General features: G+C 34.3%; 1 protein-coding gene across 5 annotated transcripts in view; it reads right to left on the bottom strand.

Moving 5' to 3' along the window:
* Positions 1-12,401, bottom strand: part of LOC112321026 (cadherin-18) — a 591,686-nt gene that overhangs the window by 50,576 nt on the left and 528,709 nt on the right. For all 5 annotated transcript variants that reach the window (XM_053914028.1, XM_053914024.2, XM_053914025.2 and 2 more), the window contains one exon: positions 1,327-1,463. In XM_053914028.1, the coding sequence (XP_053770003.1) occupies positions 1,327-1,463 (137 nt within the window). The remainder of the gene's footprint in view (positions 1-1,326; positions 1,464-12,401) is intronic.

Raw genomic sequence — 12,401 nt, forward strand, 5'->3', positions numbered from 1 at the left:
ATTCAAAGCACCCAGCTTATGTTATGCAGCCTGAACAGACTAAAACATCTAGAGTAGTGATTTTCAACCGGTGTGCTGAGCACACTAGTGGGCTGCAAGATTTTTAAACCACACAATACCTGACTCAGGGGCACTGACCTCCTTTCCCCTAGATTGTCAAATGAAAAAAAAATGACAACACCCAACACAGCAATAGCCATGCATTTTGAATGAATTAAAATTATACCTTTTTTGGGTCAGATTGGCAAAATATACAACATACATATTTTTGGCGTGTCATAAAATTTTACTAATTAGTTTATAAGTACTGTGAGATAAAAAAAAAAAAAAAGGTTGAAAGTTGCTGACCTAGAGAAAGTTGCTGATCTGGATTAGTGACTTCCTGGGATGGGCACATGCAGGGAGGGGCATACCCTCTGAGGGCAGAAGAAAGCATAATTTCATGTTACACAGCACTTTTTTCCACGGTGAGTATTCTGACTCTCAATATATGTATAGTTCTTTCATGAGCACCTAGAAATCTTTTCTAAATCTATACATACTTTCTGTAAACAAGTCTGTATTTGGGGTAATACAGACTTTTGTTTATCACTTGATATGTAAAAAAGGACTTCATTGTTATAACAATAGATCAATTTTCTTTGTTTTATTCTAATTTTATTTGAACACAGTCATATACCACTTTTTAAACTCACAGGCAATTATTGATATTTATGTTTCTTTTCCTGAACTTAGGTGTTAAGCACACACAGAGCATTATTTGGGGGAAAAGAACATGAGCCCTCCTCAGCTACACCTCATGAACTTGCCTTGAAGAGGGATTAGACCTGCCCGTGGAAATTCCAAGAGTAATGCTTTTACTGTAAGTTTTCTCAGTGTTAATCAAAGCTTGAGGAGGCGTGTTGCATGGAGAAAATTATGCAAGAAGAAGGACAAATTTTCATTTCTTTTCCCTCTAAACTGACGTGTGTTCAGGACCATTTTTCTAGCCCCTTGGTGACTTCATGCTAAGTGAGGCATGAGCACCTGACAGGAAGTGTCACATGTAGGAGAACTAGCTACTTGGTCTCAGGCATGAGGACTAAGGGTCCATGATGCTCATTTTTCACCACTATGCCAGGATTAAAGTAAGGGAAAAGGTAAATGATTTATTCACTGTATCTGACAATGAGTAAAATTGTATCGAATACATTCTGTGCACTCTCTTAGATCCCAGCATGAAAAATAAAACTGGCAAGATACCTGCTTATGAGAAAATCTCAGTATAAATCTTCTTGTATAAGAAGGGACATATGTTCCTATAATACATAAAGTCAGGTCATTTACCATTTTCTGAGGCAGCAACTGTGATGTTGTACCATGGAGTTTCTTCTCTATCAAGGACCTTTGTAGTCTCAATAGACCCCGTATTAGCATCAATATTGAAAAATCGGTCATCTTCATCATTGTAGTCGATGAAATATCTAGGTAAGAAAATAAAGAAATCTCTTTTAACTTGATATTATAATAAAAATATAGAACTCACACAAAGGAAGTATTAAATTAAATATATTCAAATATTTAAATGTATATATTTAATTTATATTTGGTCCTTAAGATTTGACTGGAAACTTTGTATTTCCATAGAACTGAGATCAATTTTTTTAATCTCAGTTTGTCCTTAGTGTTATGCCTAGTTTAATTTTAAATTTAAAGATACCTACCAAATTCCATAAATAGTAGACAGTAAAAATACAGTGATTAAAAAGAGAGAGACAAAACAATGATGTCTGGGAAGTCTACAGTACACTGGCAGAAAAAAAAAATCAATGCATAATGAAATTTCTTGTGGCTACATGTACAAACAATTTAGGATAGAAGGTGATGTCAGAGATTAATTTATATTAGAATTTCATTATAGCCTAGGTTTGAAAATAAATATAAAATGAACAAAGTATTCCAATTAATTACCATTGTATGTTCATCTCTTAGTAACCTATTTTAGTCAAAGAATGGGAAATGAATTAAATGGGAGGTAGGTTGCATTACTGGCCACACATTTCTCCTCTCCAATTCACGTAATTTGGAATGTTTCTCACACCAGGAGGGGCCTCTAGCTTACTTTGGCAATAGAATGATTTGGAAGCAATGGTGTCAATATCATATTTGCATTGAGATTTCATGAGACTTTGTGTGTTTCCTCTTATACTCTGCCACTGCCATAAGAAGTATTCATTTATCTGTGAGTCCCAGAAGGAAGATGAGAGACACATGGCCAGAGTTGTCCCAGTTCCGGATCCCAGCACAGGGTAGAAGTACTGAGTAAATCAGCAGATGCGTGACTGAACGCACTAGGGATAAACAGAGCCAGCAAACAAACGCCAGCCTAGTACAGCCGATCCTCAACTGAGCCAACTCACAGATGCATACATTTTGGAGATATATCTATATCTATATCTATATCTATCTATCTATATATATATAATGTTTTTTAACCCCTGAGTTTTGTGAATTTTATACTACTCAACAAGTTAATTAATGTAAATATGAATAAATAATATACTAAACAATCATATGTTCTAGAAACATTTCAAATCATTTTTAGGACTATTTAAGGATGAAAGAGTTCTTCTCTCCTTTAATCTCTCATACTTCCCTTTTCACTGGTCTCACCTTAAGTAACATTTGATCTAGACCTGAAAAAAAAAGTGAACTATTATGTGAAAAGTGCCAAGGGAAGAAAATTTGAATATAGAAAACCAAAGTGCAAAGATCCAACTTAAAGGGAAAGCCCAACTTGCTTTAAAAACAAATATGTGTTTCAATGTAGCTAGAAGAGTGAATGAGGTTGATGGACAGACAGTAGTACAAGAAAGCCTGTGGCATATGGTAAGGAGTTTTATCTTTTTAAAAAAACAATGCATTGAGAAAATGCAGACAACTGTAATTGAACAATAAAAAATGTTTAATTAAAATAAAATAAAAAAAGCAATGTGAACAATTTTAAACAAATAAAATAATAATCTATTTTATGTTCTGGAAATAATCACTGTGACTACTTTTATTTTTTGGATTGTTGAAATGTCAAAAACAATTCAGAAAAGAAATTACACCATTTTGGACAAAGGTGGGAAAAATAAGGAAATGGAAACAAGTGTGCAAAATAATGCTACACATCAGATACATCCCATGGAACTTCTTGTTGAAATGACAATGGTAAAGAGTAGGCATTACAAATAACTCAGTCTGTGTGTGTTTCATCTACTACGTATTAATAAGTCCATTTACTGAGCTGGATAAAGACATGGAAAAAAAACACCTCTTTTGGGGAGAAAAATAATTTGGGAGAAATCAATCATTTTGACACATTATGCCTTAGATATCAATTAGATAGGCATGTGCAATAAAAACCAGATAATTAGATTTGAGTGTGAATTTCAAATGTGCTTTCTGAATAGAAAATATATATTTGAGATATATCAGCCTAAATTTAAGGTAACGTGGACAGTATAGTCCCACTTGGGAGAGAACTGCAAGAAGAAAGGGGTGAAAGATTTGAACACTACAGAACCTAAACTTCTGAGTCTCTAGTGCTAGTAAACAGAAACAGCTCAAGGAGGAGAAACGCTGGAAGAGTGAAGGGCAGAGCGGACAAGAAAGCAGGGCAGCTGCAGTGAACTCTGTTGAGAGTGAGGTTAGTAAGGGATGGGCATGATTCCTTAGCTTGAGAAGAAAATTCTCAAAAAATATGAAAGGATGGGAGTTTTGTTACAGTGAATTCAAGAGTATATTGAACATGAACACATGAAGCCCATAAGCCATGACACTTTGGTGGACATCGTTACCTGAAATGGGATCGAAAAATGATGCCTTATGTCATCAGAGAAGTGAGTTCAACCAAATATTTTTTTTCTGTTAAGGAAAATATTAAAAACTAACTTATTTGAAGGAAACAATCATTTTGAAAGAGTAAAATACCTGAAAAGGTGAGTAGAATTGGGTTCCAGAGGACACATATAAGGATTTTTATTGAAAGTAATAGAGATACTTCTCCATTTTAGCATGGGGGAAATCTCAGAATTTGGGTAAATATATTGAAAAGGCACTTGTGGTGATGGCAATACCACAAAAGTCATCTTACTTCCTGGAACGGAGTATAATTGAAGTACAATCCATGTCTCTCATAGGCATTATGTGTTAACAAGATATATGGAACAGATAGCTAAGGTGTGAAACCTTGTAACCACCTGGCAGAAGATATTAAAATTACCAGGCAGATTGAGACTGCAGAGCATCCCACTAAAATCCAGGCGCTCATTTAGTGAAATAACACGTAAAAATGGACAGAATATGTCACTTGTAACTGTGTGATCCACACAGGAAATTGACTGCTGTGCACTGGTTGTCCAATAGCAACTACATGTTACTTGGAGGAAGTTGAGCATGAAAAAGCAATGGAAACAAGAATTTTAAGTATAGAGCAAATTTGTTTCAGAGAAGAAACAACCGATTCAGACACTACGGAATGCTGGCAAGGAGATATGCCATCGGGCTTTCCAAAACCCGTTCAAGGTCAAGGCACACTGACACTAACTTACTTTTCTTTGACTTAAGTTCGTATCACAAAAAATCTTTCTCCTAATATCTCTAACACAGAGGCCCAATGCTAAACTAATGAGCTAACCTGCTTAAAATGTGTGAGAAGTTTTGTTGAATAAAAAAGGATAGCATTCTTTAAAATGTAATCCATTGGCAATCTGGTTATTATACAAGGTTGTGAAAAAGTAGGTTGGTAATAACAATAAATAGCACATAATAAATAAATAAATAATGGTATAAGAATAAATCCTGTGCTCACAAATGTAAACCTACTTTTGGGCCCTCTTCTATTATCTAAAGCTAGTTACTATTAACCAGTCTTCCAGAAACTTTCCATTTGGGGGTACTTTAGATTTGAAAGTTGAACCTGAAATGGAAACTTATTGTTCAACCTTAAAGTTTCCTGCAACAACTATTAGCAAAACTCAGATTGTTTCTATCAATACACCCCTATGAAATATGGAACAACATGCCTCGTTTTAGAAATCTGATCACTTCAGAACTGTCAGTCTGAAAGAAAAAGGGTGTTTCTCCTGTTTGTAAGCTCAATTAAGAATATGAAAATGCCTAGTTCTTTTATTTTTTATCACGGTAAATGCCTTTTAGACATTTTACATGAAGCTTTCTAATGTAAATGCAGGTATTAGTGGTTAAATGCTTTTATAATAAACATTTTATTTGAATTTAAAAATAAAGTCTATGTTTAAATATTTTAAAAACTAATTATAATGCTAGGTATGTCTCCTCAAACTCATGTTATTTAGTTCTTAATTTTCTTTGCAACCTAACACCATTGAAAAATCTACAACATATCAGTAATGTTTCGATCATGGAGCTGCAACTGAATTTCAGCTCAAGGAGAACTAAATACTTCTGCTTACCTACCCTTGGGTTTGTGCCTAGAAACAGACATAAAAACTCAGAAAAAGGTAAACAGAAATGTAAGAAAAAAGAAACAATTCAAAATGTATTAGGAGATTAAATGTAGAAAAATTTAATGCTTACTTTAAAATTAAGTAACATAGCTCCATTTAGCTATTTATCAAACAATAAAAATAGATAACAATATTCTCAGTAGGTAACTTCCAAATAATTTTCATAATAACATCTATTATTTCTCTTTACATACCTTCCCAAAGTAAACACAACATCTTAATACTTTATGACTTGATATGTATTCACATTTCATTTGCATTGCAAATTGCATATGAACTTGATATTTTGCAAATACAATGTCTAGTAATCTCTTGCCTAGGTGATACAGGTTCTAAATTGGGATTAATGATAAAACGTGAAAGATTAGAGTTTTGAAAAATTTTTATATTCTAGTCATAGCTTTCAAAAATAAACCAGTATAAATCAAAGGTAGAGTATGTACAAGTGGACAAGATGTTTAAAGATAGTCTTCATATTCTACTTTCCTCCTTAATCCAGACCAGAGAGGGGCGATGTGTGAGACTGGGAAGGAACATGTATACAGAAGTAGTTATTTACAAAAGCTAACATTACAGAGCACTTACGATGGACTGCATGGCACTATAAGTGTTTTCTAAGTATTAGTTTATTACATACTCAAAGCAACTGTGTGAGATCTCTATTTATAGCCCATTTTACAGAGGAGAAAACAGGCAGATGAATGGAGAAGGTCATCCAACATCAGGGAGCTCGTTAGTGCAAAAAATTAAAATAGGATCTAGGCCTATTATGTAATATTTATAATCTTTTCAAAAAAGTAGATAATATTTGAGGGTTTATATATTCATTCAAGGAATATTTATTTTGAGTGAGTGAAGAAGGAAAAATATTGAAGAGAGAAGAAACAGCAAAATCTGAGAATTATTTAGATACAGATTTAGTTAGGGAAACAAGCAAAATAAGAAAATAAAGTATTTGTAAACTAATATGATCGATGGTCAGAGAATAACTATGTTCATATTAATTCAATGAAAAAAGTGAAAAGGAAATGTATTATATTGAAATAAGATAAAAGGTTAATATTCAAATTGGAATATAACGGTCAACAAATAGAAAAAGGAGTTATGACAACAGCAAATAGTCACTCTCAGTCGTGATTTTTACTCAAGTATTTTCTTCAAGAGAAGCTACTTTAAACAAATTATCCAGTTCATCACTTGGCACTCAATTTCTCTTTGATTATACAGGCATGGACTCAAGAAAATTAATAGCCATGTCAAAGGGCACTGAAAAAGTTATTTTTCATTTTAATAACAAAATGTCAGTCCTCAAAAGCTCTCATTACTTTGATTATAGTTTGTCCACTATGCCATAAGACATTAATTGAAAACTTCTGCAATGAAAACCTATGTTTACAGTGACTTACTTGGAGAAACATCAGTTGGTTTAAAGTATGGGAGATTTCTCTCAGTTATCACACTTGGACACTTGCAGGCACAGAACGGGAGTGGTAAAGCAGATTTATTTGAGAATTCGCCTCCCAAAAAGCTGTTTTTGTAAGTCTGACTGATGTTGACTAATAGATGGGATCCAGCTTAATCAATATATACCCTGGGGGATACTTGAGCAGCTTGGCCTTATCTTTAACAACAACAAAAATAATACCTGCTGTATAACTCAGATGCACTTAAAATTTAAGGTTCTCTTCATTCATTTTTGAGATATAATTTTTCCCACAAGTCATTCATCTGGAATATAATTCCCCTCCCCCCCAAATAACATAAGGATCTTGTCACTTGATAAATAGTGTAGCCGGCTTCATACTATGGGCAGTGCACAGAGCACATCAATATTTTGGAAAGCCTTTTTGATTTTCTGAACAAAAATGATCCAATGTAGTAACAAGAGGATCTAATAGAAGTACAACCCCTGCACAGGAAATGACATTTCCTCCTCTTTATTTATGCTCCCAAGTTACTAAAATATCATATATTCTAATAATCCTGAGTTCTAGAAATGCCATGAAGCCATTTTAAGCATTTTTTATTTCTTTGAATTATTTACATGAAAACCATAAGATGTGTTAGTGTCCAGTCAATAGATTAATAGAATGTTGCTAAGTGGGCTATTCATTCTATGGCTAACTGAGCAAATTACACCAGCCCGCCCAGAAAATAAGTTCTCTTTCTGGGGTCTGGCCTGTAATTTGGGGAGGTTACCACTATATGCTAGGCTGTTAGATAATTTGAGTCAAAAAATAGGAAAAAAATGGAGGTTTTCTGTATCTTTATTAAAACCTGGAAAGTGACCATAATCTTATGGTGACCAGTCTCTATAGTCAGTAGCTGCGTGACCTGCAGCCATTCTGCCCTCAGTTTATAGATACCGTCCGTCATCTATGTAAAAACAGGCTTGTCTCAGGCATGTTTAGCTTTCTCTCCATTCTCAAAAGTCATGTTCCCATGACGGAAGTGCAGTTCTGAATGTAAACATGCTCACTTGGCTGTATGGGATGTGATACAATTATAAAACACAAGTTACAGCTAAAGACTTCCGGTTTTAAGTAGGAGCCTGCTTTCTCCCTATCTTTACTTGATTAGTATTAAACATCCCTAATGAGTTGGCTCCTTTGTATCAGAAGACTGTGACAGTTTTGATCAGGGTATATGAGAATTTAAGCTTGCTATTTTAAGTGTCCAATTAAGCTATACCTCATTTCAGTAAGATAAAATTTTATAAGCAAAGTTGATCTGTAGAATAATAACCATATCAAATGGCACCATTAACATGAATATATTTTGACACAGTTTCTGGTTATATTTTTTTCTTTTCTAAAGTTTAAATTCTGCATTCAAACCTCCATAATTACTTTTCCCTTTTTACTCTTCAACTTTTCAATATAACCTTGTTATTATTCTTAAATACCTCTTAATTTTGTTGTTATAAAATTCACCTTAATGTGGTATTTCTAACTCCATCTCATCAGGAGCTAGATGAAAATTTCAGAGAGGCATAAGAAAAACAAACATACTAATGAGGATGCAGTGATTATACAAGGGACATTTGCCCACTGAGGCTGCAATTAAACTCAAAATAGGCTGATTAAACACTTCTAATTCTTTGCAGCCCTTTTAAAAAGATATTTTAAAATGTTTTTTTTTAATTTGACAGATATTTCCAATTCTAATCAAAATTTTATTTCTTATGTTAACATAGATATAAATGGCCTATTGCTTCCCAAATGGTATCATGTTGAGCATTTGAGACAATTAAGCACAGTATTTATTTCCCTTAAATTGTTTTAAAGTTATTATACAAAGAAAATATTAAAATGTTCATAATAAGCAAATGCATAGATAGATCCAGATTATATATCAGAGAGGAAGAAAGTTACTATGGTAGAATATATATATGCATATATATATTCTCACTAAAGCTCTGCATCCTGTGAGAAATTGTTAATTGAGGACACTAATAATTTCCTTGTATTGGACTATATCAAGTCCTATATGTCTTGGTATTGTATTTACTACCATATGTTGTAGTATAAAAAGAGACGACTGTTTTGAGCATTTCTTTTTTTTCCAGTGTATGAAATGTATGCAGGTCCTGGCATTAGTAAATGGCTTTCTGACCCTGCAAAACATCCATCTGTTGCCTACTTTGTGAAGTGGACTTCTATAAATGCAATTGTTTATGGTTATTATTATATTAGTAGTAGTTGCTAAAATATATAAGAGGCCTGGTATTGTGGCTTTAAAAACAAACAAACAGCTCTGGTTGGTGTGCCTCAATGGATTGAGTGCCGGACTGTGAACCAAACAGTTGCCGGTTCAATTCCCAAGTTAGGGCACATGCCTGGGTTTGGGCCAGGTCTCCAGTAGGGGGCACACAAGAGGCAACCACACATTGATGTTTCTTTCCCTCACTTTCTCCCTCCCTTCTCCTCTCTCTAAAAATAAATAAATGAAATCTTAAAAAAAAAAAGAATGAGAGTAAAAAACAAAACAAAACAGAAAAAACAGGTTTTTGGAGTAAAGGAAAACTGGATTTAAATTATTTACCACTATGTAAACTTGACCAAATTAACTTCTTGAGCCTTACTTTCTTCATATGTAGAATGGGACTAAAAATACAGACTCTTTAGGGTTCCTATAAGGTATTTTTGGCATGTCATCTAAAGCCTCTAGCTCACAGATAGCAAGACATGAATGGTCACTCATTTTTATGGTCACATGATACAAGATGACATTTCCAGAAACTCTCTAGCTTTTAATGTGCAGCATAAGATTGTTCATCCCTCAGCAGCTACTTGGGAGATTCCAAATTCCATTTGCAGCATGCCAGCAAGTGAGCACAGCCTGTTGAAATCAAGGGTTCTTCATTGCAGGTAAATAGCCTGGTTCTGATTTTACTTTTTAAAATGCTGGTGATTATATTGCTGCCAATTGCACATTCTTGTTTGGAGTTGAAAGAGACAAAAGCTAGGCACAGTATGCTCTTAGAAATCTGAAGAGTCTTAGTAATAATTTAGAAAATTGAAATACAAAAGACTGAAGTCAGAAAGCTTTTCGCAAATGCCTGTAAGACTCAAAACTCCCTTTCATTATCAATTCTGCAAACTTGGAGTTAATTGCATTTCATGGCGCACTGCAAAATACATCTTTTCAATGTGCTTTTCCTTAATTAGTACAAATGTTTGGTCCCTGAGAAAGGTGAAAGTATAAGGCTTCTTTTGTGTTTGTTAATGTTTTCTGTTTTTTATTCAATGTTTGCACCTACAGGCCCCTGTGAATGACACATTTTTATTGGAATCAAGAATAATATTATGTAAATTATACCCTGAAACAGCAGCTATGGAATCTAACTAATTATTTTAAGGTAGCTTTAGAAGGATTTATTTTAGTTGTCAAACCAAAACAAAGGAGAAAGAATAATGCATATGCTAATGGATTTGTGCTTCTCAGTATTAGCATTTGGAAACAATACACTAATCATCTTTGCATCCCAACAATTAGGAAAATGCATTTAAATAATGGGTGTTCAATTAATGCTCTCAATAACATGGAACAATTACTGAGGCAATTATTTGTATATTATACATGTAAATAGTTTATTTTATTAAGTAAAATGCATAAGTTGAAATATTACATGACGGCACATCATGTGAAACATTCATACGGGTATGCATTTCCCACAGGAAGTTAGCACTCCAGTCTCACCAATATACCGGCCCATTTGGTTTACTATCTATCAGGGTTTTTCAACCTCAGCACTATCGACATTTTGGACCAGATATGTTTTTGTTGTGAGCACTATCCCTGGTCTTTACCCACAGGTGATGGTAACTGACATTCCTCCCCCAGTTGTGACAACCAAACTTGCTTTCAGACATTGTCAAATGTCTCCTAGGGGAAAACTTTGTTCTCGGGCGAGAACCACTGTTCCGTGTAGAATGGGTGTTTGGGGTATGCTGGCATCTATAGAGCAACAGTGAAAAATGTTTGTCCTTGATCTCAATTTTTCCTCCTTTGGCCTACCCTTTTGGACCATATATGCCACCCTTCATATCATTTTAAAACGTCATTATTCCTTATTTTGAATTGCAAGTCTTCCCATCATTGCTTTAATTATAATTGCTCATACTTGTCTGTCCTTTCTTCTCTCCAGCAATCATTTTTGCTGCCAGGATAAATTTCAAACGTGTCAGCACAAAACCTTTTCGTGGTCTCTCTGGAGCTTTTCTCTACAGTCTCAGCACTTGCCCTTTTCACACAGGTAACCCAAGCTCTTTTTATGCACAAGAACTACATCTTCTTTCTCTTTCTTTCACCTGCCTCATCCTTAACCTGGGTTCTGAGCCTCAATTCAATCTTCAACTCATTCTCTCTAGAAGATGTTGTGCACACCTTTACCATGCAAACCTGTATATCTTTATCCCCCTTATCAAGTAATGCAATTTTTTTAAAGTTTACCTCTCCACTGGACTTCAAGCTGCTGCTGTTGTGAGTGCATGCGTTAATTTCTTTATCATGAGGACTATTGTAATATCTACATATGGTAAGTGCTTTAAATATTACTTTTAAAACTAAATGTACCTCCCACTTCACCTCTTTTAATTAAAAATGGATCATCTTTTTGACCCAGCGATCCTACTTCTGGGAATATATCTGAAGGAACATAAAACACAAATTCAAAAGAACATGAGCACTCCTATGTTCATTGTAACATTATTTACAATCACCAAGATACGGGAGCAGCACAACTGTCCATCAGTGGGTGAGTGGATAAAACAACTATTGGACACTTACACAATGGAATACTACTTGGCCATAAAAAAGAATAAGGTTTAACCCTTTGCTGCAGCATGGATGGACCTGGAGAACTAAGTGAAATAAGCCAGTCAGGGAAAGATAAATACCATATGATTTCACTCATATGTGGAATCTAATAAACAAACTGAACCAAAAAGCAAAATAGAGGCAGACTCACAGATAGCAGGATGACAACTAAGGGGGAGCGGGGGTGGAGGGATTGGGCAAAAAGGAAAAAGGGCTCATGGACATGGGCAACAGTGTGATGACTGCTGGGGGGAGGGAGGTATAAGGAGACTAAATGATAATGGAAAAATGCAATAATTTAAAAAGTAATAAATAAAAGGTATATTACTATCATTTTGATATTGAAAAGAAAGTCTTACCAATGTTTATCAAATACTTTATGACAAACTAATAGTGTGGAATATTTTTATTCTCAAAAGAGTTGTCACTGCATGACATACTAACAATAAAATATTTACTGAACACTTACTGATTGTGCTAAATACTTTATATCACTCTAATTTAATTCTATCAACATATTTATGCAGCGTTATTTTCCTGTTTATATACTTGGAGTTTGCATTCCAA

The sequence above is a fragment of the Desmodus rotundus genome, chromosome 1 (assembly GCF_022682495.2).
Source record: "Desmodus rotundus isolate HL8 chromosome 1, HLdesRot8A.1, whole genome shotgun sequence".
NCBI lineage: Eukaryota > Metazoa > Chordata > Mammalia > Chiroptera > Phyllostomidae > Desmodus > Desmodus rotundus.